The 24,022-nt window shown below is 39.4% G+C and overlaps 1 protein-coding gene across 1 annotated transcript in view; it reads right to left on the bottom strand.

Moving 5' to 3' along the window:
- Positions 1 to 24,022, bottom strand: part of GAP43 (growth associated protein 43) — a 99,014-nt gene continuing 74,992 nt past the window's right edge. The window contains exon 3 of the mRNA XM_032406600.1: positions 1 to 704. Coding sequence (XP_032262491.1) covers positions 616 to 704 — 89 coding nt within the window. The 3' untranslated portion in view covers positions 1 to 615. The remainder of the gene's footprint in view (positions 705 to 24,022) is intronic.

Below are 24,022 nucleotides of genomic sequence, written 5' to 3'. Positions count from 1 at the left end.
TTTGATTACTCTCATGATTTATTAATATTCAGATTGAAAAAGGAGCCTTAGAGCCGCAAGTTAAGCTAATTGGCACATTTGCTTTATTTATTTATTTGTTTATTTATTTATTTTCAAAACAAACTGGGTTTTTGATTTTTTTCCTTTTTGTTCATTCCATCACATTAAAAGGAGGAAAAGAAAAATGGTTTTGAATTCACTCGATATTTTGGACTCCTCAGATGAACGGAACATTGCACACACACTTGGAACAGAGAGATAGAGAGGAAAGTGGACTCCCACAGGGCCACACGCACCAGATCAAAAAACTTGGATACAGTGCAAGAATTTCCCAAAATGATTGGATCATCATTACCAAAAACTCGCCATAACAACACCAAGAAACAAAAAATGTTTAAGCCACACTGTTTGACTTGGGATCTTTCCTGCTTTTTTTTTTTTTTTTTTAAATGTTTGCCACACAGAGAGAAAGAGGGCTAGTGGGTAGGAGAGGACAGACTCACGGACGTGAGCAGGACAGGAAGGGAAACTTCAGAGTGGAGTTGAGAAGAGGGTGGGGAGAGACAGGGTTCAGGAGAGGGGAGGGTGGGGACGTGGAAAGCCATTTCTTAAAGTTCAGGCATGTTCTTGGTCCGCCTCACGTTCTTCTCCTTTACCCTCATCCTGCCGGGCACTTTCCTTAGGTTTGGTTTCATCTACAGCTTCTGAGGAAGAAAACAAGGTGGGGAGGGGGGGAGAGGGGGTTAGTATTTTGTCTCATTTGTGAATATGATAATGCAATGCATTTCTCCTTTTCATACCATTTCATAAGAGATTTAAGATAAAAAGAGATTTTGCTATCCCAGTAATATATTTTCCAAGTTCAGAAGATGTTACCTCCAGGAGGCTGTTCAGTGACAGGTATGTACGAGCTCAGGAACAAAGCTATGCATTGGAGGAAGGAGCCACTAAACAGAAATTACCATGGTCTTTAATCTCTCAGTCTTGGAATTAAGATATCCATACATAGGCTCTTCAAATAAGGAATCAACAACAATCTTCTATCTCTTTTCCATCAAGGTCAGGCTAATTGTGACAGATAGTTTTGGGGGATCATTGAACAGCCATTCCAACTCTCTCACCCCTTATTTGTGGTGTTAGGCTGGAAAGTAAAATACTTGAGTTTCCAGATCCCCTTGCAGCTAGGGGTGTCCATATAACACAGTGATGGCCAATTAGATAGAGAAAGAATTCCCTGGGGAGGATCCCAGAGGAGGAGGTTGCCCTTTACTTTCTGCTATTCCTGATGACTGAGACATAGATCAGTACCTGATAGTGTAGCAGCTATCTCCTGACCATGAAGACAAAAACTATACACTAAGGACGGTGGGGCAGAAAGATGGGGAAAAAAAACTATCATTGAGTGACCTATCCCTCCTACACATCTTTTCCTCAGACTTTTTTTTTTTATTATTATGAGACAAATAGCTAACCTCTAAACTAAACCATAGTAGTTCTTAGTTTCTTGCAGTCAAGGAACATTCCAACTGAATATACTTATCCATAAGGCAATGTGCTTTGCTTAGCAAGGAAGACTGCATCTTTTTAAAGGATAATTTTTCCTCAGGAAGTAGGCAAATTTTCTAACTCTTCTGCCTGATTTCCTGATAGACTCAGTCAACTGATTTCATGTTACAGTCAGTTTACTAATATGCCAGCTAGTGAAAAGAGAATTCCTTTGCCCTACAATCACCTGTGTTGGTAACCTAAACTCCCTGTGTTGGGTGTCCCTCAGCTTACCCCCAGGCTCAGTAATTTGTTAGGACTCACAATACTCAGTATACAGTCCTATTCATGGCTATGATTTACTACAGTGAAAGGATATAAAACAAAATCAGCAAAGGGAAAAGTTGCATGGGATGAAGTCTGGAGGAAATTACACACAAGCTTCCAAGAGTCCGTTCCCTATGGAGTTATACAGGATGTGCTGAATTCCTTCAGCAATGAACTGTGACATGTATGAGATGTCATCCAGTAGGGAAGATCACCTGAGCTTACAAATACCGAGTTCTTACCAGAGGCTGATCATGTGGGCACCCTCTACCTAGCATGTACCAAATCCAGACTCCCAGAAGGAAAACAGATGTCCAGCATAAACCACATTGTTTGCAAAAGAGTTTAGGCATAGTAAAGACTCTTAGTTAGGGAATGGTAAGAACCCTCTCAAAATCCAAGTTGCTAGATGCCAGCCAAGGATCAACTTCACAAGCAGCCTTTCTAAGAATTGAGAAATGTTGAGACTAGAGAAATCAGGGCCTTATAGGAGACCATTAAAAGAATTCATACAAATGTATGTCTCTTTCAAATAATTCAGCTATATATTTATATTCAGATAAAGCTCAATGTCCACATCCAAATAAGACCACCACTGGAAATACATTTTTGGAGTTCTTTCTTTGGAACAAGCATCTAATAATATTCTTTTAAATCTTTCAGTAGCAGAAAATGCTTATCTCCTTGAAAATAGATTTGATTTTTAGAATGAAATGAGGCTGGTCTGGTAAATAAGGTAGCAGCTATGATGGATAATTTTAATGTTACAATGACTCGTTTTTTAAAGATTTATTTATTTATTTGAGAGAGAGAGAATACAAGTGGGGGGAGGGGCAGAGGGAGAGAGAGACAAGCAGACTCCCCACTGAGTGGGGAGCCCAATGTGGGGCTTGATCCCAGGATCCTGAGATCATAACCTGAGCCAAAATCAAGAGTTGGGTGCTTAACCAACTGAGTTACCCAGGCACCCCTGCAATGACTCATTTTTGGCCAAAGTTTTTAAGTCTGATTTATTTTGGGGATTTGTCATTGACCATAAGTTATTTCCAAAATGTAATTATTACAGTAAGGCTACCTACCATTACTCATAAAGATATTTTAAGGCTATAACCTTCTAAGTTGACCATTATTGGCATACCAATCATATTTTCCAGGAAAAAATTTTTGTATGAAAAGACTAACTCAGTTCTGATCATTGTAATGCTTTATGTACCAGCATTGTTCTCATGGATTATAGAACTTCAGTGTACTAATGAATCAGCTGATTTTCTGCCAGAAGAAAATTCTCAGATTTATTTCGGTGAGGTTCATTTATAGCAATTTGGAATTCTTTTAGAGAGTTTACTTTGTTCCCAGCCCTGCTCAAAGCTTTGGATACCAAAAGTATGCCCAAGGTGGTTTACTATCCTTACCACCCAGAGAACAATATATTTAGTGTCCTCTTCAAACCATGAAAGAAAGAGAACCTTGATTTAAAGTGGCCAGAAGCATAGAGAAGGTTCAGTTGTAGGAACAAGACAAGACTTTAAGCTTTTCTTTCTAAAATAAAAACTTGGGAGCTATGAGGTAGTTTTGAGGGAGATTAGGGAACTTGAGAGAAAAGGTAGAAGCAGGATAGGGAAGGTGAGAAGAACTGTTTGTAGAATAAGGGAACAACATTCCAAAAGGGAAAACAAAAGAACAAAGATTCAAGGAATCCTGAGAAGCAGCCATACTTTCTGTCCTCTGTTGGAGTAGAATCAGGTTAAATCCTCCCAAATTCCCATACTTTATCTTGTCACCCTTTGTCTGGCCCTGGGAGAAAGGGCGAAACTTGTATACATCTGTTTATTGTGACAGGAAGTGCTGCTGTCCACTCCCTATTAAAAGAGCTTCAATATCTAATTTCCTTTAAAAGCTTCAAAGTATTTGAAATATAATTATTTATTCATTTACTTGTTCAGTAAGTTGTTATTGAATACCCGCAATGTGTCAGACATTCTTCTAGATATTGAGAAGAAGAGGTGAAAAAAAACAGCAAATATTCTTGCTCTCACTTAAGCCTTTCAACAATATACCCTGAACAGACAATGAAATCCATAATCATAGAATGTTGGCAGGGAGAGGGGCCTCAAAGAACATCTAGTTACTAGACATAACTCTTCAAGGGTAACAACAATATCATTTTGCTCAACTTTGAACTCCCCCGTGTCTAGCACAGAACCTAGTGCAGAAAGGGCCCTCAGTAAACATTTGTTGAATGAAAGAATGAATGGACATCCTCACTTTATAGATGAGGAATCAGAAGTCCAGGTATTTCCCTGAACCATATGGTTTTCTCATGACCTAGCCAGGACTAAAACCTAGAAGTTCGACTAATCTTGGTTTCCCCATTATATCAGGTGGACAAACTTGACCAGAGGAGGGCAAGATCAAATCAGTTTTATCAATTCAGCATTAGAAATGAGTAGCTAGGCTCCACAGGCTTTCAGTGATCTAAAAAATCTCTGACATTAAGAACGAATCATTGGTTCCAAAATTTAAAATAAAAACCATAAGGGCGCCTGGGTGGCTCAGTTGGTTAAGTGATTGCCTTCGGCTCAGGTCATGATCCTGGAGTCCCGGGATCGAGTCCCACATCGGGCTCCCTGCTCAGCAGGGGGTCTGCTTCTCCCTCTGCCCTCTTCCCTCTCGTGCTGTCTCTCATTCTCTCTCTCTCAAATAAATAAATAAAATCTATAAATAAATAAATAAATAAAAACCATAAAATTAAAACTGATGAAGTTCAATTAGTTGACTACAAAAGGGAACATGTCAGTCAGTTAGCTGGAACTCAATTTAACTGAATACATACAATTATATATACATTATATTTTATATGAGATGAGTTTTTTAAATTTTATTTACTTGATATTACTGAATAATGAAAAAAGGCATCATCTTTGTATTAGAAGAAGGGATGACTAGCGGGTAGAAATAAAATGTGTCAAGTCAGTGGATTCAGTGAAATTTATATAGGCTCCCAGGAAATTATGGGGAGAAAAAATATGGAGGAAGGAAACAATCTAAAGTAAGAATCTTCTACAACCACAAAAGTAAAGCAAGCTAAGAACTCATAATAATATTTTTTAGGACCTACACAAAAACAGAAACAAGCCAAAATAAACTTACATGCAAATGAAGGAAACAGTAATCAGATGTGGAGCATATACCTGCTCTAGCTAGATCCACTTTGATGGGAGACTGTGTATGAGTTTGGGCAAGGTTTTAACCTTAGACAAAGGGGAAGTTATTGGAAACAGAATCCAAGAGCTATGTATAAATGCATCCATTTGAGCCTGAATGCCAGAGAGAACTTCTGGATATTGCGAACTTGTTCCTTCTCCTTCCGATACCAACTCTAGACAAGTCATTGTAGTTAATAAATCATGTTGACCACATACTTGTATAGCTACAGTTTTTTACCTCTTCTATTCAGCAACCTCACTGCCTGGAAAGAACCACAAATTATGACTTTCCTGACCCGTTGTATAAAGTATTTAGCTGTAGCTAACATAGTTGAGCACTTACTATATGCTCACTCAAAGCAGTTCTACATGTACTTGTGTCATGTCATTGAATCCTTGCAGCTCTTTAATTGTCCCATTTTACAGCTGGGGAAGCTGAGGTATAGTGAGATGAAGTAACTTTCCTAAGGCTAGACTGTTTGTCAATGGCAGCTGTAAATTTCAAACTAGGACAGAGACATCTAGGCAGGTTCTATTTTAGATTGCCCACCCCCCACCCCGCCCTTATCTTTGCCCAAGAAGAATGGGTGGGCTCACAGTGGGAACTAGAGTAGGGGGTCCATTGGTACCTACTCCTGCAGCCTACAAAGTCCAAAAACTGGCCTTAATAAAAGCAGCTCAGAATGGAGGGAAGAATCTTGATTAGTCTTGAACAATATGAAATCTGGTCTTGGCACTCTCTGGCACTAATTACATAATTGTAAATGCTAGAGATGAGTTAATATGTAATCTTTAGTATTTTGTACGAAAACTTTGATCACCATGGTGAGTGTCAGAGATAGATGAATGGCTGAGGCCGGCTGGTCACTCCAATTATCATGATCCAATTAGGGTAAATAATCACCTTCCCCATCTAGAGGATCAACCTCCCTCTGAGACAGTTACTGCTTAAGAAGAGGCTATGGAAGCTAAAGATTGAATGGGATTTTTAGTACCCGGTGATACAGAACAAGCAAGTGGAAGTAAATGGGCCCAGAGCTAGCAAACAAGGAAAGCTTGGAGTTGCTCATGTGATTGTTGAAATCCAGCAAGTTAAGGGGTAGCAAATGCTTTCTCTTTTTTTGGGTCAGCTCTCAAGAGCATTTTTGCTCATATTAAACATGGAAACCTAATATTATGGTTAAGATACTATAGAAAAAGCAAGATTAAAGGAATCACAAGTTATTCACAGGAATCACAGATATTTCAGGTGACCAGTGAACTTATTCTCATTAACAGACATTACTATTCGCTACCTAGCAATGGCTTCTCCCCACAAATCAGTCTTCACCAAGGGAAAACAACCCCGTAAATTCAGTTTTATTATAAGGCAGAATGTATCCCCCAAAACAAACAACAACAAAAAACCCAAACTGAAAACTGATGATGCATTTTAGCAGTCTGGTTTAAAGGGGTAAAAAGTTGTTTTTAAAAAAATGAAATTGGGCATTTTTTTATAATTATTGATATTAAATATATTAAATATTTAAATTCTCAAAAATTACATGTAGTCAATTTGAACAGATGACGTCCACATCTGGTAAAGAACTGTAACCTTCTCTGGCACTGGCATTTTAGCCTTGACAAAACCATTACTTCTTTCAGACCCAAAGACCTCTTAGAAATGACCATGTTCACTAGGGGTCTCCATGAATTTTACCATGTCTGTGTTAAGAAGAAAATTAACATCACAGAGAGTAAAGTCATGAATTCTTAATGTTCTAAAGTTGAAGACACAAAAAAGGGAAGACAAAATGTCTTCATTCATTCATGTATTTATTCGGTGAAAGGTCCTGAGCCTCACTATGTGCCACACACCATTCTACGCATTGCACCTACAGCAGTGGTGCTATCGCAATGAAAAGACCAAGTAAGAATCTCTACCTTCCTGGAATTTATATGCTAGTAATTACTGGCATATTTATATGTCATGTGTATTGTTTGTTGGAGAAGGAGTGCTAAAGGAAAAAGTCACAACTGGACAAGAAGAACTCAGCCCAAAGGGGCATAATTTCTCCTGGATTTGCAAATTTGAGTATCTTTAATAAGCCATATAAGTTTCAAAGTATGGAAAACCCTGCACTTTTCACATTCTGGATCCACAACCACCATTCCTAGGAAAGATCAAGACCACATTAAAACAGCAAGAAAGATGGAAGTCATTTCCGTATGCGCTTGAAACAGTGTGGTGGTGGCCTTAAAAGAGTAAGGGGACTCAGGCAGATGACTTCACAGTGGTCCTTGAAAGATGCATGCCAAACTGGCTTTCTGATCTTTATCGAAATCAAGTCTGGAAGCAGCTCTTGACTTTACGCATCCCGTTCATTTCCTCGAAAGGGTGAGAATAGCACGTCTGTGCATTCTGTCGGTGAGCACACAGCAGGAGCATATGAAGCAGCGACTGCTCGCGTGCTCAGTCGGGCGGCCCGGCTGCAGGCTGCAGTGCTGCTGGAGGGATGGCCGTGTTCCCAGCTGCCATCGCCTACCCTCAGCTCTAATGGCCCTGTTTACTGGCTCCGCTCCAGGCCCCTCCACAGCCCTACATTACTGAAATTAGGTTGAGTGGATTTCCGAGTAAAACATTATCTCTTGGGACCTGCCCAGCTCTCCCCAGCCTTGTCAACATTGATTAAATAGAAGCTGCTATCATCCTGGGGCCATGCCCACAATTACTCTACCAATCACACGGGGCTGCGGTGTTTGCTTTCCCTTTTTATTTTCACTTTTCTTGAATATTAAACATTATCACCTCGAAGGCTCAAAGGAAAGTAATTAAAAAAGCATTCTGTAGCTAACTCACATACATCCCTTTGTCGCTCACATGGTCTTCCTCTTGAGCTATGGACCAGATGTCAATTTGGAGCCTGGATCATGGCTTTGGATGGTCACCGGGATCCACATTTTGAACACCCTTTTTTAAACTATGTTTTACAGTTTAAATTCCTTTCAAAGCACTGAGCCAGTATACACCATTTTGATGTCAGCAGAAAGGTGCAAATTTTACCTCTGCCCCCACCTCTTGCTTTCTGAGCCTTTGAAAGAGAGGATAATTTTACTGCTTATACTATTCACTTGAGGATTTCAAAGAGTAACAAACAAAAATTTAACCAAGGAGAAAACTCAAAGGCAGCATGGTGGCGGGGTCCCAGTGATACCTGACACATACATACACATGTTTACTCCTCTCAAAAGGTTAGGCCTAGGACCAAGCTGATTTGTATTCCAACCTTGACCTTGCCACCAATTAGTCATATGATCTCAAAGAAATTACTTTTCCTTTCTTTGCCTCAGTTTCCTAATCTATACAAAATATGAATAATATTGACCACCCCACCTTATTGCAGGTTGTATAAAAGCTCAAAGAAAGCATTTAAGAGGACTTTATAAAATTTAAAGTGTAGAATGCAGTATGTTGAGACTTTAATCCAAGCTGTGAGATTCTGGTGAAAAACACCCATCAAGTTTAACATTCTCATCCCAGGAGGGGAAAAAAAAATTCCCAAAGGGATAAAAAACTTCTTTCCCAGATAAATGATTAAAAGCACTTCTCCCCTAGAATGTTCCTGTAGTCTCTGACTCTGATCAGAAAATAAGTATGCAAGTGATTTATTAATTAAATAGCTATTCAGTTACAGAGGTTGGGAAAGAATCTAAGATCTCTAACATTTGGAGCAAAAGTTGGTGTTTTTTTGGTCCTGCTTCCTTGCTTCCTTGCTTCCTTCCTTCCTTCTTCCCTTTCTTCCCTCCCTCCTTCCTTCCTTCCTTCTTCTCTTTCTCCCATCATCCCTTCCTTCCTTCTTTCCTGAAAGAAAAATGACCCAGATATTTTTGTTTTGAAAAAAATCAAAGCAAAAGTCAAAGAACATACAAGTTGACTGGCCTTGAAAACTTCTTAAACATTCTCTATGTAAAATGTCTGCCAAACCATCAAAATTAGTGTTCTATCTTCTTCCCCCATTAGAAACGTGCAGAAAGATTTTTAAAAAATTGAAATTTATGTGGCTCACATAGTTGCCCTAAGTCATTTCTGGGACAAGATGGAATAAATATATAAAATTAAACTGTTAATAGTATTTCTTACCGTTCTCACAATGAACGAGTCAACTTTTAAAGGTTAAAAATGAAAACAAAAATCGGGGGGATTTTCACTCTAGCATAACAGTCAAGTAACTTTACCCCTTCATTCTTCCCCTTAGCTAAACTATGTGCTACGCCGGCAGTTGAATCTGGAGATCTAGTGAGACACCGCTCTCCGTCAGACCGTTAGTCTGAGGGGTCAGCACAAACAGTGACAGCTCCTATGACACAGAAACTTGGAGAAGGGCCATGTTAGGGATGCAAAAGTGATGTTGTGATATTGAGTGTTGCTAATAGTGATGATCAGAAACAGTTTAGCCTAAAAATTGAGTTTGTTTTCCTCTTTTCTGTGGAATTGTGTATTTTTTAAATACTTCAAAATTCCATCTGACAGGAGTTCAACTCTCCATGGCCCCTTTTCACTTCACAGGATCCCAGGTGAGGAGAATCCTAGCTGGGAGAAAGGCTTAGTTGCATGTCTCTGGCCTTTACAAACTCAATTGTCTTAGAGGCCAGGCAGATAACATTAATGTGAAAAATCTGGCCACTGGTAAAACCAGTGGTAGGGTCAAAAGGCATTCAAAAATTTTAAAACACTCTCACTGGAAAAATAAAAGGAGGCAGGGTGTCTGGAGTAAGATTTTTTAATTGTACCAAGAAGATACATTTGTGGACTCTGATTTCAAAATGAAAGAGGTTCCTTTTAATCAGAATAAAAGTCATATTTGTCTTCAAGAACCAACTTTAAATCAGGAATCCTGAAGAATAATGCCTCTTTCATTTTGTTAATTTTAAATTACAGATCTTCGACTTACAATGGGGTTATGTTCCCAAAACCCCATTGTAATTTGAAAGTATCATAAGTCAGGGGTGCCTGGGTGGCTCAGTCGGTTAGGCAGCCAGCTTTTGATTTTGGCTCAGGTCATGATCTTGGGGTCCTGGGATCAAGCCCTGCGCTGGGCTCCGCACTCAATGGGGAGCCTGAGGATTCTCTCCCTCTCTCTCTGCCCCTCCTCCTGCTCACTCATGTATGTGCTCTCTCTTTCTCTCTCTCTAAAATAAATAAATCTTGAAAAAAAGAAAGTATCGTAAGTCAAAAATGCATTTAATACACCTAACCTACTGAACATCATTAATTAGCCTTGCCTATCTAAAACAGGCTCAGAACATTTACACTAGCCTACAGTTGGGCAACATCATCTCACACAAAGCCTGCTCTATAATAAAGTGTTGGATATCTTATGGAATTTATTGAATGCTGTACTGAAAGTGAAAAACAGAATGGCTGTGTGGGTGCAGAGTGGTGGTAAGTGTATCTGTTATTAACCCTTTTGATCGCCTGGCTGACTGGGAGCTTCAGGTCGCTGCCACCACCCAGCATCACGAGAGAAGATCGTACCACATACTGCTAGCCTGAGGAAAGATCAAACTGCAAAGTATGGTTTCTACTGAATGTGTATCACTTTCACTCCATTATAAAGTCAAAAATCGTAAGCCAAATCATCGTTAAGTCGGAGACCATCTGTATTCATATTTCAAGATTTTTTTAGTGAATGGAATAAAAATAGGCAATGCCTATTTCAGGTTTTATAAATGGCCTACCAAAGCAAAAAGAGGTAGCAAAAAGTTAATTCACAATATTATCTCTCCCTTTGCTTGCCATTCAAGTTTTCGATACATCTCTGTATCCCTACTGAGGCCTCCAGATGTCCTATGCTCCTTGTCACAGATGCTGTCGGTGCCCTCTCAGATCCCTTTGCCATCTCCCAGCTGCTGGAGGTGTTGGCCGCCCATGGCACTCTTGCCCCTCGGGTGGGGGTATGAATTGTGAATCACCACAACCTGAGGTGCCTGAAAGGTGATGCCCCGTTTGCCCCCCGTGACTCTAGTGCCCTTGTTTTGGGGCAAAACAGTCTGGCTGTGGTACAGTTTGTACTTTAGAGCTCTCTGTGGGATCAGGTTGAGACTTCACTTTTCCTGAACTCACATCTTTGACTGTCTTCTTCCCCTGGTGTGTCCTCTTTTTCACTCCCTTCCAGATTTCCACTGATAAAGTATTCACACAAGAGTCCCATCTCAGGTGCAGATTTTAGAGACTGGGACCAAAGTTATTCCTTTAACTAAAAATTAAGGACTGGAGTTGGGAGGCAGGCCAGTCAATTATCTTAGTCAATGCGCATAGCGAGTCTTCAAGGTCTGAATCATTTGAGTTGGCTGCTTAATTTTCCCTCATGACACAGCTCAAATGTTGTTTCCGCACCTCCAAAACTATCCTAGGTGTAATTAGTCAGTTGCTTCTCTTTATTTATATGGAAATTATACTCTTGCATTATACATCAGTTTGTGGTATCCTTTGAGTCTTCTTGACCGTGAACTAACTTTTCAAAGGCAAAGGATACATTTGCTAGAATTTAAACTTCACAAAGGCAGAGATTTTTTTTTTTTAAGTTGGTCTACCTTTTATTAAAACCATGTTCTGACAATTATAAACAAAGTAAATAATAAAGCACTTCCCTTCATCAGGGAAGACCACTCCCACCAACCCACACCACTCTTGGTATGACACTGCTTTTAGGTTTTAGCATCCAGGCTAACTTCTCAAGAAAGTCATCCATGATCCTTTAGACCAGTTCCTCTGTTATGATCCTCAGGCAGAGATTTTTTTTAATTTATTTTATTCATTAATAAATCCCAAATGCCTAGAAAAGTACCAGGCACATATATATGTTTTAGTGAATCAATTCATTTACATTAACCCCAACTCTTAGTATCATGCTTATCACAAGATAGGCATTTAATATTTATAGGGGAAAGAAAATATGGAAGAAGGGAAAATCCCAGGAATGCTTTGTGACATGTAAATAAAACCTGTATTGCCTCAAGCAGAAAAACTGTGGACCTGTAATGTTTGAATAGCAGGGGTCTGTCTGAATTTCAAAACATTGGATTATAAGAAGGAACCTCAACATTATCCTGGCTCATAGCCATGAAAAGCATTATCCCATTCTCCTCCTTTCCTCCTTTTTTTTTTTTTTTGGTTAACTTTAATTTTATGTCTATCTTCTAATTTTATAACAAATTACTCAGATAAAAAAAAACCCCAAATGTAAAAAATAGATATGTACTAAAAGCATAACTATTTTTAGATGATGGCGTAGAGTAGTGAATAAGAAAGCTGGTTCTTCAGTCAGACTATTTGCATTTAAATTCTATCTCTGACACCGTGACTTTGAGTGAGTTACTTAACCTCTCATTGCCTCATTTTCCTTATCTGTAAGGAAAATCTGTAATTGGTGCTAGTATTGTTACCCACCTTATGGTAACACTATAAGATACCTTGCTTACCTATGTGCCTAAGAAATGAGAGTTATCATCTCCCTATCTCCACTAATTCATGCTTATCCAATCTTAGTGCACAGGCCCAATTTTTTTTTTTTCAAATAGCCCAAGAAAGGGAAGAACAGCCTGTGGCTTACAAAGTTTTTTGCTTGTAGAGTGGAAAAAAAATCATTCTTTGAGAAAAGGTTTTGAAGTCAAGGGCCAAAGTCCAGAAATGATTATAACAGCAAAGATGACAACTGACCAAACTTGAAGGGCATGAGTCTATGATGTATGATGAAAGAATCAAGGCTGCTAAACAGTAATGTTTCAAAAGGCAGGAACTTCTCTGCTATTGCTTCTGCTTAAGAACAGAACAATCTCCTCTATTTCATACCCAAAGAATAGCAGCTAATTGATTTCAAAAGGAAATAACCTTATCTTTGGCTTTGGCTCCATTTGATTCCATAAATTTTGTAGCAAAAGTTTACCACACTGAATGAACAAGAACTAAGTCACCCCCATCCCCAGATATGCAGTAAATCTTGCATCCAGTAGGCAACTTACAGAGGTTATGGCAACTCTCCAGGCACAAGACATCATATCCAATTTTAAGAAAAATTTCCTTATTTGATAATAATCACCGAATCTAAGACTTGAAAGAGACCTAAGACTTCTTGTCCTTTAACCTTAAGGAAAACTATTAGATACAGTGAGATTCTTCAACTTCATTATGAGAAAGATCTTTTCATTTCCAAGAAGACTTACAGTCATCTGGGGACAGGGCGTATGTTGGGGGATAAGTCCTTGGGGGCTGTGTAGAGACTGCTCTGATGGGTTTTTCTTCCCACCTATGCACAACACTCTCTCATTTCTGGACCTTCTAAAGCAAGGAATTATAGCAGACTTTGAAGGACAGAGTAAAGATAGAGTAGGAAGGATTGTTCTCTTTTAAAAATTCTAGGCAAGGAAATACCATACTTTTTGGAATCTTGTTAAAATATGGTTAATTTAGCATTCCCCCCACCAAGGCTTATCTATAATTTCTCCTGCTGCGTTCTGGAGAAAGTTAGTAATTTTCAAAAAAATCAGACCCTCAGGTATTTGATATTAATTATTTAGGTCCCTACTTAAGAGATGGGAAAAATTAAACAGGATTATCATTTGTTGGTCATTTTTCACTGAGTCTACTTCTCAGCTTTTCTTTCTCACAATTTTTCCTTTTCACTCAAACAGGCTGCTTAGACATTGTACCAGCCTTTTCAAGTTTGTTTTTCCTTAGGTATTTCTATTATAGTCACTATAGATCTCATCTAGAGATCAGTTATGCAAGTGTGGTCATTTGTGTTTGTCAGACCTTAAGAGATTTCATGAACAATCTTCTGGACTATACTGATCTTCTTTTTCTTTTTCTTTTTTAAGATTTTATTTATTTAAGAGAGAAAGAGAATGAGAGAGAGCGAGAGAGTGGGGATGGTCAGAGGGAGAGGCAGATTCCCAGCTCAGCAGGGAGCCCGATGAGGGACTTGATCCTGGGACTCTGGGATCATGACCTGAACCAAAGGCAGTCGCTCAACCAACTGAGCCACCACTATACTGGTTTTCATTTAAAAATTCAACTCATCAGGGGCGCTTGGCTAGCTCTGTCAGAAGAGCATGCAACTCTTGATCCGGGATTGTGAGTTTGAGCCTCATGTTGGGTGTAGAGATTACTTAAATAAATAAAACTTAAAAAAAATAAAAATAAAAGTTCAAATAATCATTTGTAATGTTTTAACAGACTGCGTTAATATGCCTATTACAGAGATTATATTTTCAACATTTGTATTTAAAACAAAAACAGATCCTAGGTTGTCAAATCCCAAGATCTGATATTTGATTAAATGATTTGATTATCTGACCTGATAGTTAAAATACAGAAACCAAAGTTAGACATAATTGTAACTGTGTCAGAGTCACTTCAACAATGACTATAGCTGCCTAAGAATTTTTCCTACTTGTGAGTATCTATTGCTTAGGTAACATTTAGATTTTTAAATAAAAGCACTACATTTATGAGTCCTATTCAGCTTGTGCCTTGCTGTGACTCGCTAGGATATGTTTGGGTGGTACTTGAGATTAACCAGACTGTTATTTAACTTTGTTGCTGAATTTTCCCTTATGGCTGTATCTATATAGTACAAAAGAAAACTAAAGATGTGGCAGTTGCTAATTTTATCAATGCAAGTGGATAAACCACATAATTCAGGACAAAAATACAAAAACTATATGTATTGTCATAGAGTTGGCTTGTAACTGTTCATAAAATTACAGAATAGTGGGAGTTGAAGGAGGTCTTGGAAATTATCTGATCTCAGCCCCTCATTCCCTCTGACAAAAACTGACGATGGAGAGTCTCTATGACTTGCCCAAAATCACACAGCTAATTAGAATTCAGACCCTGCCATAATACCATTATACCTCTCACAGCCTTTGGGGATGAGTGGATTCCACTGCTTGATTTTAACTTGCATCTCTCCCCAGTGGTCCTAAATGCACTCCATAAATCTATTTCTCCACCCCCTGCCAACTCTGTTCTTACCCCTTTCCCCCTTTCTCTCTCACCTCCCTTCTCCACTCCCTCCCTCCATTCCTTTTCTCCTTTGTGAAATGAAAGGTAAATTCAATATAATTTTGCTTTAAGGGTCACCAGAAGTACTTTTAGATACTCTGGATGTTTTCAGAACCAGGACTAAGGATCATCGTTGTATCAAACTTTAATATATTGTGTACAGATTGTGAGGGGTGAAGCAGATATTCTATGCAGAGAGGAAAAACATGGGGACCTCTAAAATTAGTAACTTGGGCTGAAAATTTATCACCAACTACGGTAGGTTTCATAAACTAAGTGACTAAAGAGTTACCAGATAATAAAATTCCAGAATTGCTAAAATTACTACAAATGCTGTCATATCTAGGAACCTGTAAAAGACCATTACTATGTCCTGAAGAAGAGGAAATGAAAATGTACGTCATCCCACCTACCACCCCCTTCACTTCCCAATGGAAGCAGGGTGTTAAAAAAACCAACTGAGAAGGTTTAACTCAATTTTGAAATTAATTTTAAAAATATTATTGTAACAAGAAAGCCCTATAAAAGGTGCTTGTGTTATATGCTTGCATGTGGGTAAATAAATGCAATCCCCATCTCTTACTGGGACAATTTGTTTTGCACTCATTGTGTGTTTTGGCTTCCTGGGGCTTGTCAAATTATGGCACTGCCTTTGAGTGAAAAACTGCTTTAAAAATCAATAGCATTCACTGGAATACAACCAGAACACTATCGAAAAAGTAATATTTGTATTTGTACTGATTTTTCTCTCTTTAGTCAAAGAGCTGAAAGTTCTTTACTTAGTGGCAAAGAATGTAATAGCTTTGGCTATTTGAGGACATTGGGAAAATAAGCAGTTAAAGAATAAAGATTCACAGTGAGCCTGTGGTTTACCTGGAATAGATATACAATCATATATGTTCTGCCCATCATATAATACTCCCATTTGAAAGCTCATCCCACTGAAGGCTTTCTCTCTTTTTTCCACCCAGTGTTTTTCTCTAAGAAAGCCATTTTCCAAGGCACACCTTATGTCTATAATTTACCTTCTCCTCTCTTCCTTCTTTCAAAACCCTATTTATTTGAAAGTAATCAGACTATGTACATACAGAAACTATAGAGTAGAAAGGGGCTTTGGAGACCCTCCAGCAATGCCTCACCTTAAATACAGGAATCCCCTAGAACACTCTTAGTGGATGGACAGCCTCTGCTTCAACAGGCCATTCCAACTTTAACAGTAACTTATTCCTGATATCCAGCTAAAATCTACCTCCCTTAAGCCTTCATAGAGCTCTTTATTATAGAATAACATGGAACAAAATATATCCTAAATATATATATATTTTTGTACAAGACAGTCCAAAAACGCAAAGATAACTACCTCCTTGTTCGAGAAGTTTACAAACCTGTTCTTTTCCTCTTTGATCAAACTGCATGAAAAGCCAAGTTGCAGTTATGCTATCATTTCTTCACATCATCTTTTATTTCTCTATAAGCTGACTTTAACTTTACCATTTTTCTGACAGTACTCTCCTCAAATTCACCAAATATATATATATATTCCAAGTCATAAGGTCTTTTGTCATTTACTGTTGTCCTAGATCTTTTTTTGATAACTACTTCTTTTGACAGTTGTTGACCTTTAATTGAGCTCCATGCTCCAGAATACAGTGACAGTTAAGGAAGTCTCCTCACCCTTTTGTGCTCCAGAAAATGGCTTATTGCAAAACACCCTTCTCCCCATGATATGCTGTACACACTTTCTCATGATTCCCAGAAGACTTGTGGGTGACTCCCTTGTTTACCTGTAACAAGACCAAACATGGGGGCACCTGGGTGGCTCAGTCCTTGGGCGTCTGCCTTTGGCTCGGGTCATGAAAAAAAACAAGACCGAACATGGTTCTTCCCCCATCTTTGCCTATACCTGCTGACAAAGCCAGACACAGATGCTCCAACTGCCCCTTCTTTGTCTCATGAGTAGCTGAGATTAGAACTGTTTGTCCCTTTGAAACAAGCTAGATACAGAGATAAACAAATCCTGTTCAGCTAACGGACTATATACTTCTGCTGACTGCACAACCCCAGTTGTAAATCACCCCACCTGTAACTTGACTAGACTGCTCCTCCCTATAAGTCTAAGGGAAAGCTACCGCCTACCAAGCTACTATGATCTTGGGAGTTGGAGTCTCTATTTCAATAGCTTAAATAAAATAATCTCTTTAGTTGTTGATGCATTTTTGTTTCTTAAAATATTCCTTTTTTTCTTAACTTTAGTGAAGACTGTGTTCTAGATTTATTTCTGCTGTTTCCTAGGTCTTCTCTTGCCATTATGGGTCTAGTTTTTAATTCCCTGTCCCCTAACATGACTGCAATTCAAGAATCCTACCTTTTTTTGTAGACTCTGCAACAGAAAACATTCTAATGACTTCAACGCTGACCTCATAACCAAATAACTGCCCAATTTATATCATCACCATCATATTATTAATCCTTATACATCACTGAAAACATATTACTTTCTTTATCACAAAATTTTAATGACTCCTGGCCTCATATACATTAAGTTCCAATTTCTACTGCCAAATATTTCTCTATATCCTTGGATCTACTCCTGGTTCCAATCCTATATCTCAATCTATACTGGACATCACACAATCATTATTACTACAGATATAACCAGTTTGGCCTTATCATTCCTTAAAATCTTCTCTTTATAGCACCTTATTTATATCTGTTGATTCTTCTTTCTCAGCAACTTATCTCTCTACTTGAGGCCATGAAATGGAAAGAAAAAAATAAGAACTGTATTGACACTTTTGTTGGAAAAATGTGCCAAACTCAAAGGGAATAGAGACTAGCCATATTACTACTGCTTGTGTATAGTGCTCTTTAATTTTACCTATTCTAGAAAGGGGGCAGTGGAGACATTAAAGTCTGAACCAGTGCAGTCATCTTTCAATGTGTCTTTCTGTTTCCAAGGTGGCCCTCTTGAAAGTGTCTTCCCTACCATTGATAGTGGTAGCTAAAATAGTTATTTAAAGCCAGCAAATGATAATGTGAAAGAGAGAAGAGATGGTTCCTGCCTCACCAAATTCTCTGTCATCATAGTTTGAAACAGGGGAAATGTCTTTCCTCCTGTTTTAAATGAGAATGTACTAAATCAAAAATTTTTTGGTCATAGTCTCGCTATAATTTTGCTTAGACATGTTTGATGTTTGCACTCTGTCTGACCCACTTCTTTGCCATCACTGCTGATTCGGATTACAAAATTTCTGAAGAGTAGTAGGCTTTTAAAAAAAATTTTTATTTAAATTCAATTTAGTTAACATATAGTGTATTATTAGTTTCAGGGGTAGAATTTAGTGATTCATCAGTTGCTTATAACACCCGGTGCTCATTACAACAAGTGCCCTCCTTAATGTCCACCTCCCCCCCACTGACTTGCCCTCCAGCAACCCCCAGTTTGTTTCCTATAGTTAAGAGTCTCTTATGATTTGTCTCCCTCTGTTTTTATCTTATTTTATTTTTCCTTCCCTTCCCCTAAGTTCATCTGTTTTGTTTCTTAAATTCCACATATGAGTGAAATCATATGGTATTTGTCTCTCTCTGAATGACTTATTTCACTTAGCATAATACCCTCTAATTCCATCCATGTCATTGCAAATGGCAAGATTTCCTTCTTTTTGATGGCTGAGTAACATCCTATTTTATATATATACCACATCTTTATCCATTCATCTGTCGATGGACATCTGGGCTCTTTCTATATTTTGGCTATTGTGCACATTGCTGCTATAAACATTGGGCAACACGTGCCGCTTTGAATCACTATTTTTGTATCTTTTGGATAAATACCTAGTAGTGCAATTGCTGGGTCATAGGGTAGTTCTATTTTTAACCTTTTGAGGAAACTCCACACTGTTTTCCAGAATGGTTGCACCAGTTTGCATTCCCACCAACAGTGTAAGAGGGTTCCCCTTTCTCTGGATCCTCACCAACATCTGTTGTTTCCTGAGCTGTTAATTTTAGCCATTCTGACAGGTGTGAGGTGGTACTCATCATGGTTTTGATTTGTATTTCCCTGAACTGAGTGATGTTGAGCATTTTTTCATGTGAGTAGAGAGGCTTTTAAACTCATCCAAGGGCCTGGGTCATCCTGTCTCATGTTGAGACCAAAAGCAAGAAAATACTAGGGATAGGAAAGATAAATTAGGAGTTAATTTTATTTTCTGAGTTAGATTTTTATGAGATCTTAGAAGGAGAATTGGTAAACTCAGGGAGATATAGTAATAAATTTGGGGATAAAGATAACATTGGAAATAGAAGATGTGGGAGAAAATGAGAAAAAGATTTTTGACTGAAGTAATTTGACTATAAATTATAATATAAAAAGAAATTCTATGGATTATCAGCACCTTCCAGCCAAGGACTACCAAGAACACCTGTAGTTGAATAAAGTTGGATTTATTGACATGTTGCTCCCAGGGAGAACATAGACAGTGGGAAACCATAAGGCATCGCAGTAAGACAGGGTTAGAAAGGACTTATCTGGGCTTGTGCTAGGGGATTTGGAGTTAGATTCAAGGAAGCAGAGCTTTGGTCTGAATTGGATGCTACCATGAAACAGGGGTCATTTTATGATTGGGCATCTCAACAAACATTATCTAGAAGGAAGGAGGAATGAGGTGAGTATCAGCACTCACATTAGCCAGCTAGGGAAATATTTGGCTATTTTATGGTTTAGACAATGCCCATAATTAGTCTGTGTTCAGACATGATTATGGTGGTCTTGAGCCATCACACAAAGTCTGATATTGGCATTCTATAAAATTGGTTGTCAACAGGAGAATACCAAGGCCTATCTGTGAGTGCCAGGCCAGCTCCTAGTTATCAGGAGCTGCTTTTCTCTTTCTCAGAAGAAATAGGGGAGATTAAACTTGACTCTTCCAGATCTGATGTGTTGCTGTTAAAGCCCTTCCTTGCATGTGCCTGTATCCCACTCCAAAGTTTTCCATCTGGTAATACTTAGGGATGTATGATTCCCCTGAGCATCAGAGAAAGAGATATTACATTGATTGTCCAGAGACGGTGAAAGGTTCTACCTCAATCCAGTGCCATCAGCTGAAGCCTATCCTGAAATGCTTTTACTGGCTCTGAAAGATGCTTATGGCTCCCAATGGACAAGTGGCACTGTTTTCTAATTTAAAATATTTTAATTAAATAAAATCATTTGTGAAGAAGAAAGAGAAGCCAGATTGGGGTCTGTCACCTCAGTTTTTTCGCACTTCACTGATATGACAAGACAGCAAGTTTGGCTCTTCTACCCTCTCTCTCTTCCCTCCTTCTTTAATGGCCTATCAAAAGGAACTCCCATCCTGTGTTGGCATTAATGCCTACTGTAAATAAAGAGGAAATGGGAGGAAAGAGGAGGAGGGAAGAAAGGGGTGTGTATGATAGAAGCTAGATTTGCAGCTCAATTGCAAGGCATCTCTGGGTGTCTAGACACCAGCTGCCTGGTAACCATGGAAACCCACTAACTTTGGCTGATGGGCTGAGGAGTAACGACTCTCAGGAGATCTGGTGGGAACATGGTGGTGGGGGTGGAGGAAGGAAAGTGGGAGTAATGGCAGAGAGTGTTAGAGTAGTAGCAGAGAAAGCGAGAGCAAACAAAACTCTCTTTGTGAACAGGGGCATTAACCTTGTTACTGGTTTTCTTGTGCACATTACACACATGGTGACAAGGTACAAATCTGCCATACCCAGCAGGTGTCAGGACACAGGTTGCTAAAGATGAAAAGCTGAGCTGGAAGGATTATATTCCCATCAACCACCTGCCAGTGCCAAAGTACTTCCTCAGTAAACTAAAGCTTCCCACAGTAAACAGACACGATCAACAATTGTCTGTGGAAGTCTTGGGAGTAGGAAATTCCAATCCCCAAGACTGGCTGCCACTTTTACAAGCCGTCAGCAATGAAGATTAATCACAGCCCTTTATACCTGAAGTGTCCTCCCTGCCTGCTGCCCCCATTTTCCCTTGTTATATGCAAGGTTTGGCTGCTGATGGTGGTGGGAATCTGGAGGGAATGAGTAAGAAATGAAGAGTTACCAATCTTGAACAAAATCATCAATCATACTAATGTATTTTGTTCTTTATTCATAAACAGATTCTTATCATCAGAGGTTTCTAATCCATAGACTTTAATGCTTTCCAGTTGTGTGCTATAATCCTGGTTCCTTCCACTACCCATTCCTTCTGGATTGGGATTTTTCAGGCAGCACTACCCCCACCCTCTCATCACCTAATTTTGTTCCCAGCCCCACCCCCCACCCACATGTCTCCATTCCACCTCACCACAGACAAACATACCCCTAGGGACCTCCAGGCTCTTTGCTCCTGCAAAACAGTCCTTTCTCACCAAAGTTCGTCACAGCTATACAGACTCGAGTTTCTTGTTTCCAGTGTTTTGCTTTTACTCAGGCAACCTTGCCCACCTAATAGACTCTAACAGAAGATCTGCGGGTTTTATTAGAGGTATCTGGGTCACAGAACTGCTTTCCAACTGTGCGAAGTTTATAGATGGTGTGAGAGTTAATCCTTGCTAGTCTGACTAATCAAAACCAACAGAGATGCCTGATTATATACATATACACATACAGTCTGCAGATCTGTATACAGTGGTTTCCTCCTGAAATGCTCCTGAGCGAAGAAAAAAAAAAAATGCCCCCATCATTATCATATTGAGCTATAATCAACATTAGGCAAATTCAACATACTTGAAAAAGGGTTACTAAGAGGTAAACGCTGACCTAACAGTAATTTATGATAAATAGAACATTTCAATCCACCAGGGACTCTTTATTAGACATAAAAGCTTCCATGACTTTGATTGGATGATTTCACATGAGAGAAAGGCAGCTCACTCCTAAGCAAAGGTGTGTTTTTGTCAGCTATTTCCAGTCAGGGTAGAATTCCCAGTGGTTCTGATTGCTAAAATGATTCTCTGCTTTTAGAGACATGTCTTTGTATGGGGAGATGAAACCGATTTCAGCCCTTGGACTTTTGCTCCATGTAGAGAATGACTGTGAAGCAGTGAGACTAGGACACGGCCACGCTGGTCCCCTGGTGCCACCAACACAGCCCAGATATAGTCACTGTCCAGCTGCCAACATCTCTGGTCAATAGGAGGAACAGCATCACATGTGAGAACTATATGAGCCACCAAGGAACTTGCAGGGCCAAAGGAAGATGGGGGAACATCTGTCCAGGTGGCAGAGGAAAAGTTTCTTTAGTGGCAATAAGGAGTGAACCAACTGAATGTCAGAGTGATTTGGGGTCACTCTGCCACCTAACCATTGACCATCGGGATGACTCAGCTACTCTGTTTGGCTAAGTAGGTATCTTCTTCCTCACCCGTTGAATCACGCACGCCTATTGAGCACTCACTACCTGTTCTAGTTGCTGGGGATAGAGCAGTGTACAAAACAATAATGAAACAAACAATCTCCTCTCCTCTGGAGCTTATATTATACTATAAATAGACAAGTGGAACGTATAGCATGTCAGGTGGTGCGACAGAGAGATAATAATGGGGGGAAGGAGAATAGAGAATGCTGGGATGAGGGTGGGGTGACAATATCAAACAAGGAAAGTCTCTCTGAGGAGGTGACATGTGAAGAGAAGCTGAGGAGAGTTAGGGATTGGATAATATGAGCCCCTAGAGGAGGGAGATTTCCAGGCAGAGGGCACAGGAAGTGCACACACCCTAGCTGTAAGCGCACTTGGTTGCTGGAGATGTAGCAAGGGCATTAGTAGTGCTAGGATAGAGCAAGAAAGGGAGAGTAAAAGAAGATGAGATCCAAGCAGGGACCTAGGCGGATGTTAATTGTGGAGGGCTTTGAGGCCATTGTAAAACTGTGGCTTTTGTTGAAGCCAGATGGGTGTCAGAGAAATTGAGATGGGCTTAGGTTCTAGATGTATTTTGAAGGTGGAGCCACCAAGATTTGCTGACAGATTTCACATCATTTAAAAAAAAAAAAATTCAGGGATAATTCCAAGATACATGGCCTGAGCCTCAGGAAGAGATGGGCCGCCTGCTATTTCCTGAGATGGGAAAGACTAGAGAAGGTGCAGGTGTAGGGAGAAAAGGCAGGAGTTTGGTTTTCAAAATATTTAGTTTTGGGTATTTATTAGATATACAAATTGAGATGTAGAGTAAGCAGTTGTCTGGAGTGGGAACAGAGATTTGGGCTGCAGATGGAACATTGGGACTTATCAGATTGTAGACAATAATTACAGCCATGAACCGAGAGAGATCACCAAAGGACTAGACGTGAATGGAGAAGAGGAGGTCCAAGACTAAGCTGTGGGGTACCCCAACATTTAGAAGCCAGGGGATGAAGAAAGAAGGGCAAAGGAAACTGGAAGGGAATAGACAACATGTGAGAAAAATCAGGAAGAGACAATATGCTGGAAGAGGAGTAATGAAAGCATTTCAAAGAGTAGAAAGTGGTCAACTATCAAACGCTGTAGGTAGGCCAAAGAAGATGAGGTCTTAGAATTGACCACTGGATTTTAGCAAAGTAGAGGTCATTTGTGACCAGCAAAAGTTGTTTCAGTACAGGGTGGGAGGGTAGGTGTGACTGTTTTTCTTTCCTTTGGACGCATTCAAGAGAGATTAAGAAGAAAATTGTAGACAGTGAGTATAGACAACTCTGGTTAAGAACACAGACTCAAGGGCTAGACAGCCTGAGTTTGAATCTGGAAACAACCACTTCCAAACAAGTTTGTTTTTTTTTTGTTGGTTTGTTTTGTTTTGTTTTGAGAGGGGGCAGGGGCAGAAGGAGAGGGAGAGAGAATCCCAAGCAGTCTCCATGCTCAGCAGCACGGAGCCCGACGCAGGGCTTGATTTCATGACCCTAAGATAATGACCTGAGCTGAAATCAAGAGTCCCACGCTTAACCAACGGAGCCACACATGTGC

The sequence above is a fragment of the Phoca vitulina genome, unplaced genomic scaffold (genome assembly GCF_004348235.1).
Source record: "Phoca vitulina isolate PV1807 unplaced genomic scaffold, GSC_HSeal_1.0 scaffold8, whole genome shotgun sequence".
Classification (NCBI taxonomy): Eukaryota; Metazoa; Chordata; class Mammalia; order Carnivora; family Phocidae; genus Phoca; species Phoca vitulina.
Note: the sequence above shows the minus strand (reverse complement) of the source record. Positions and strands in the feature narration are given on the sequence as shown.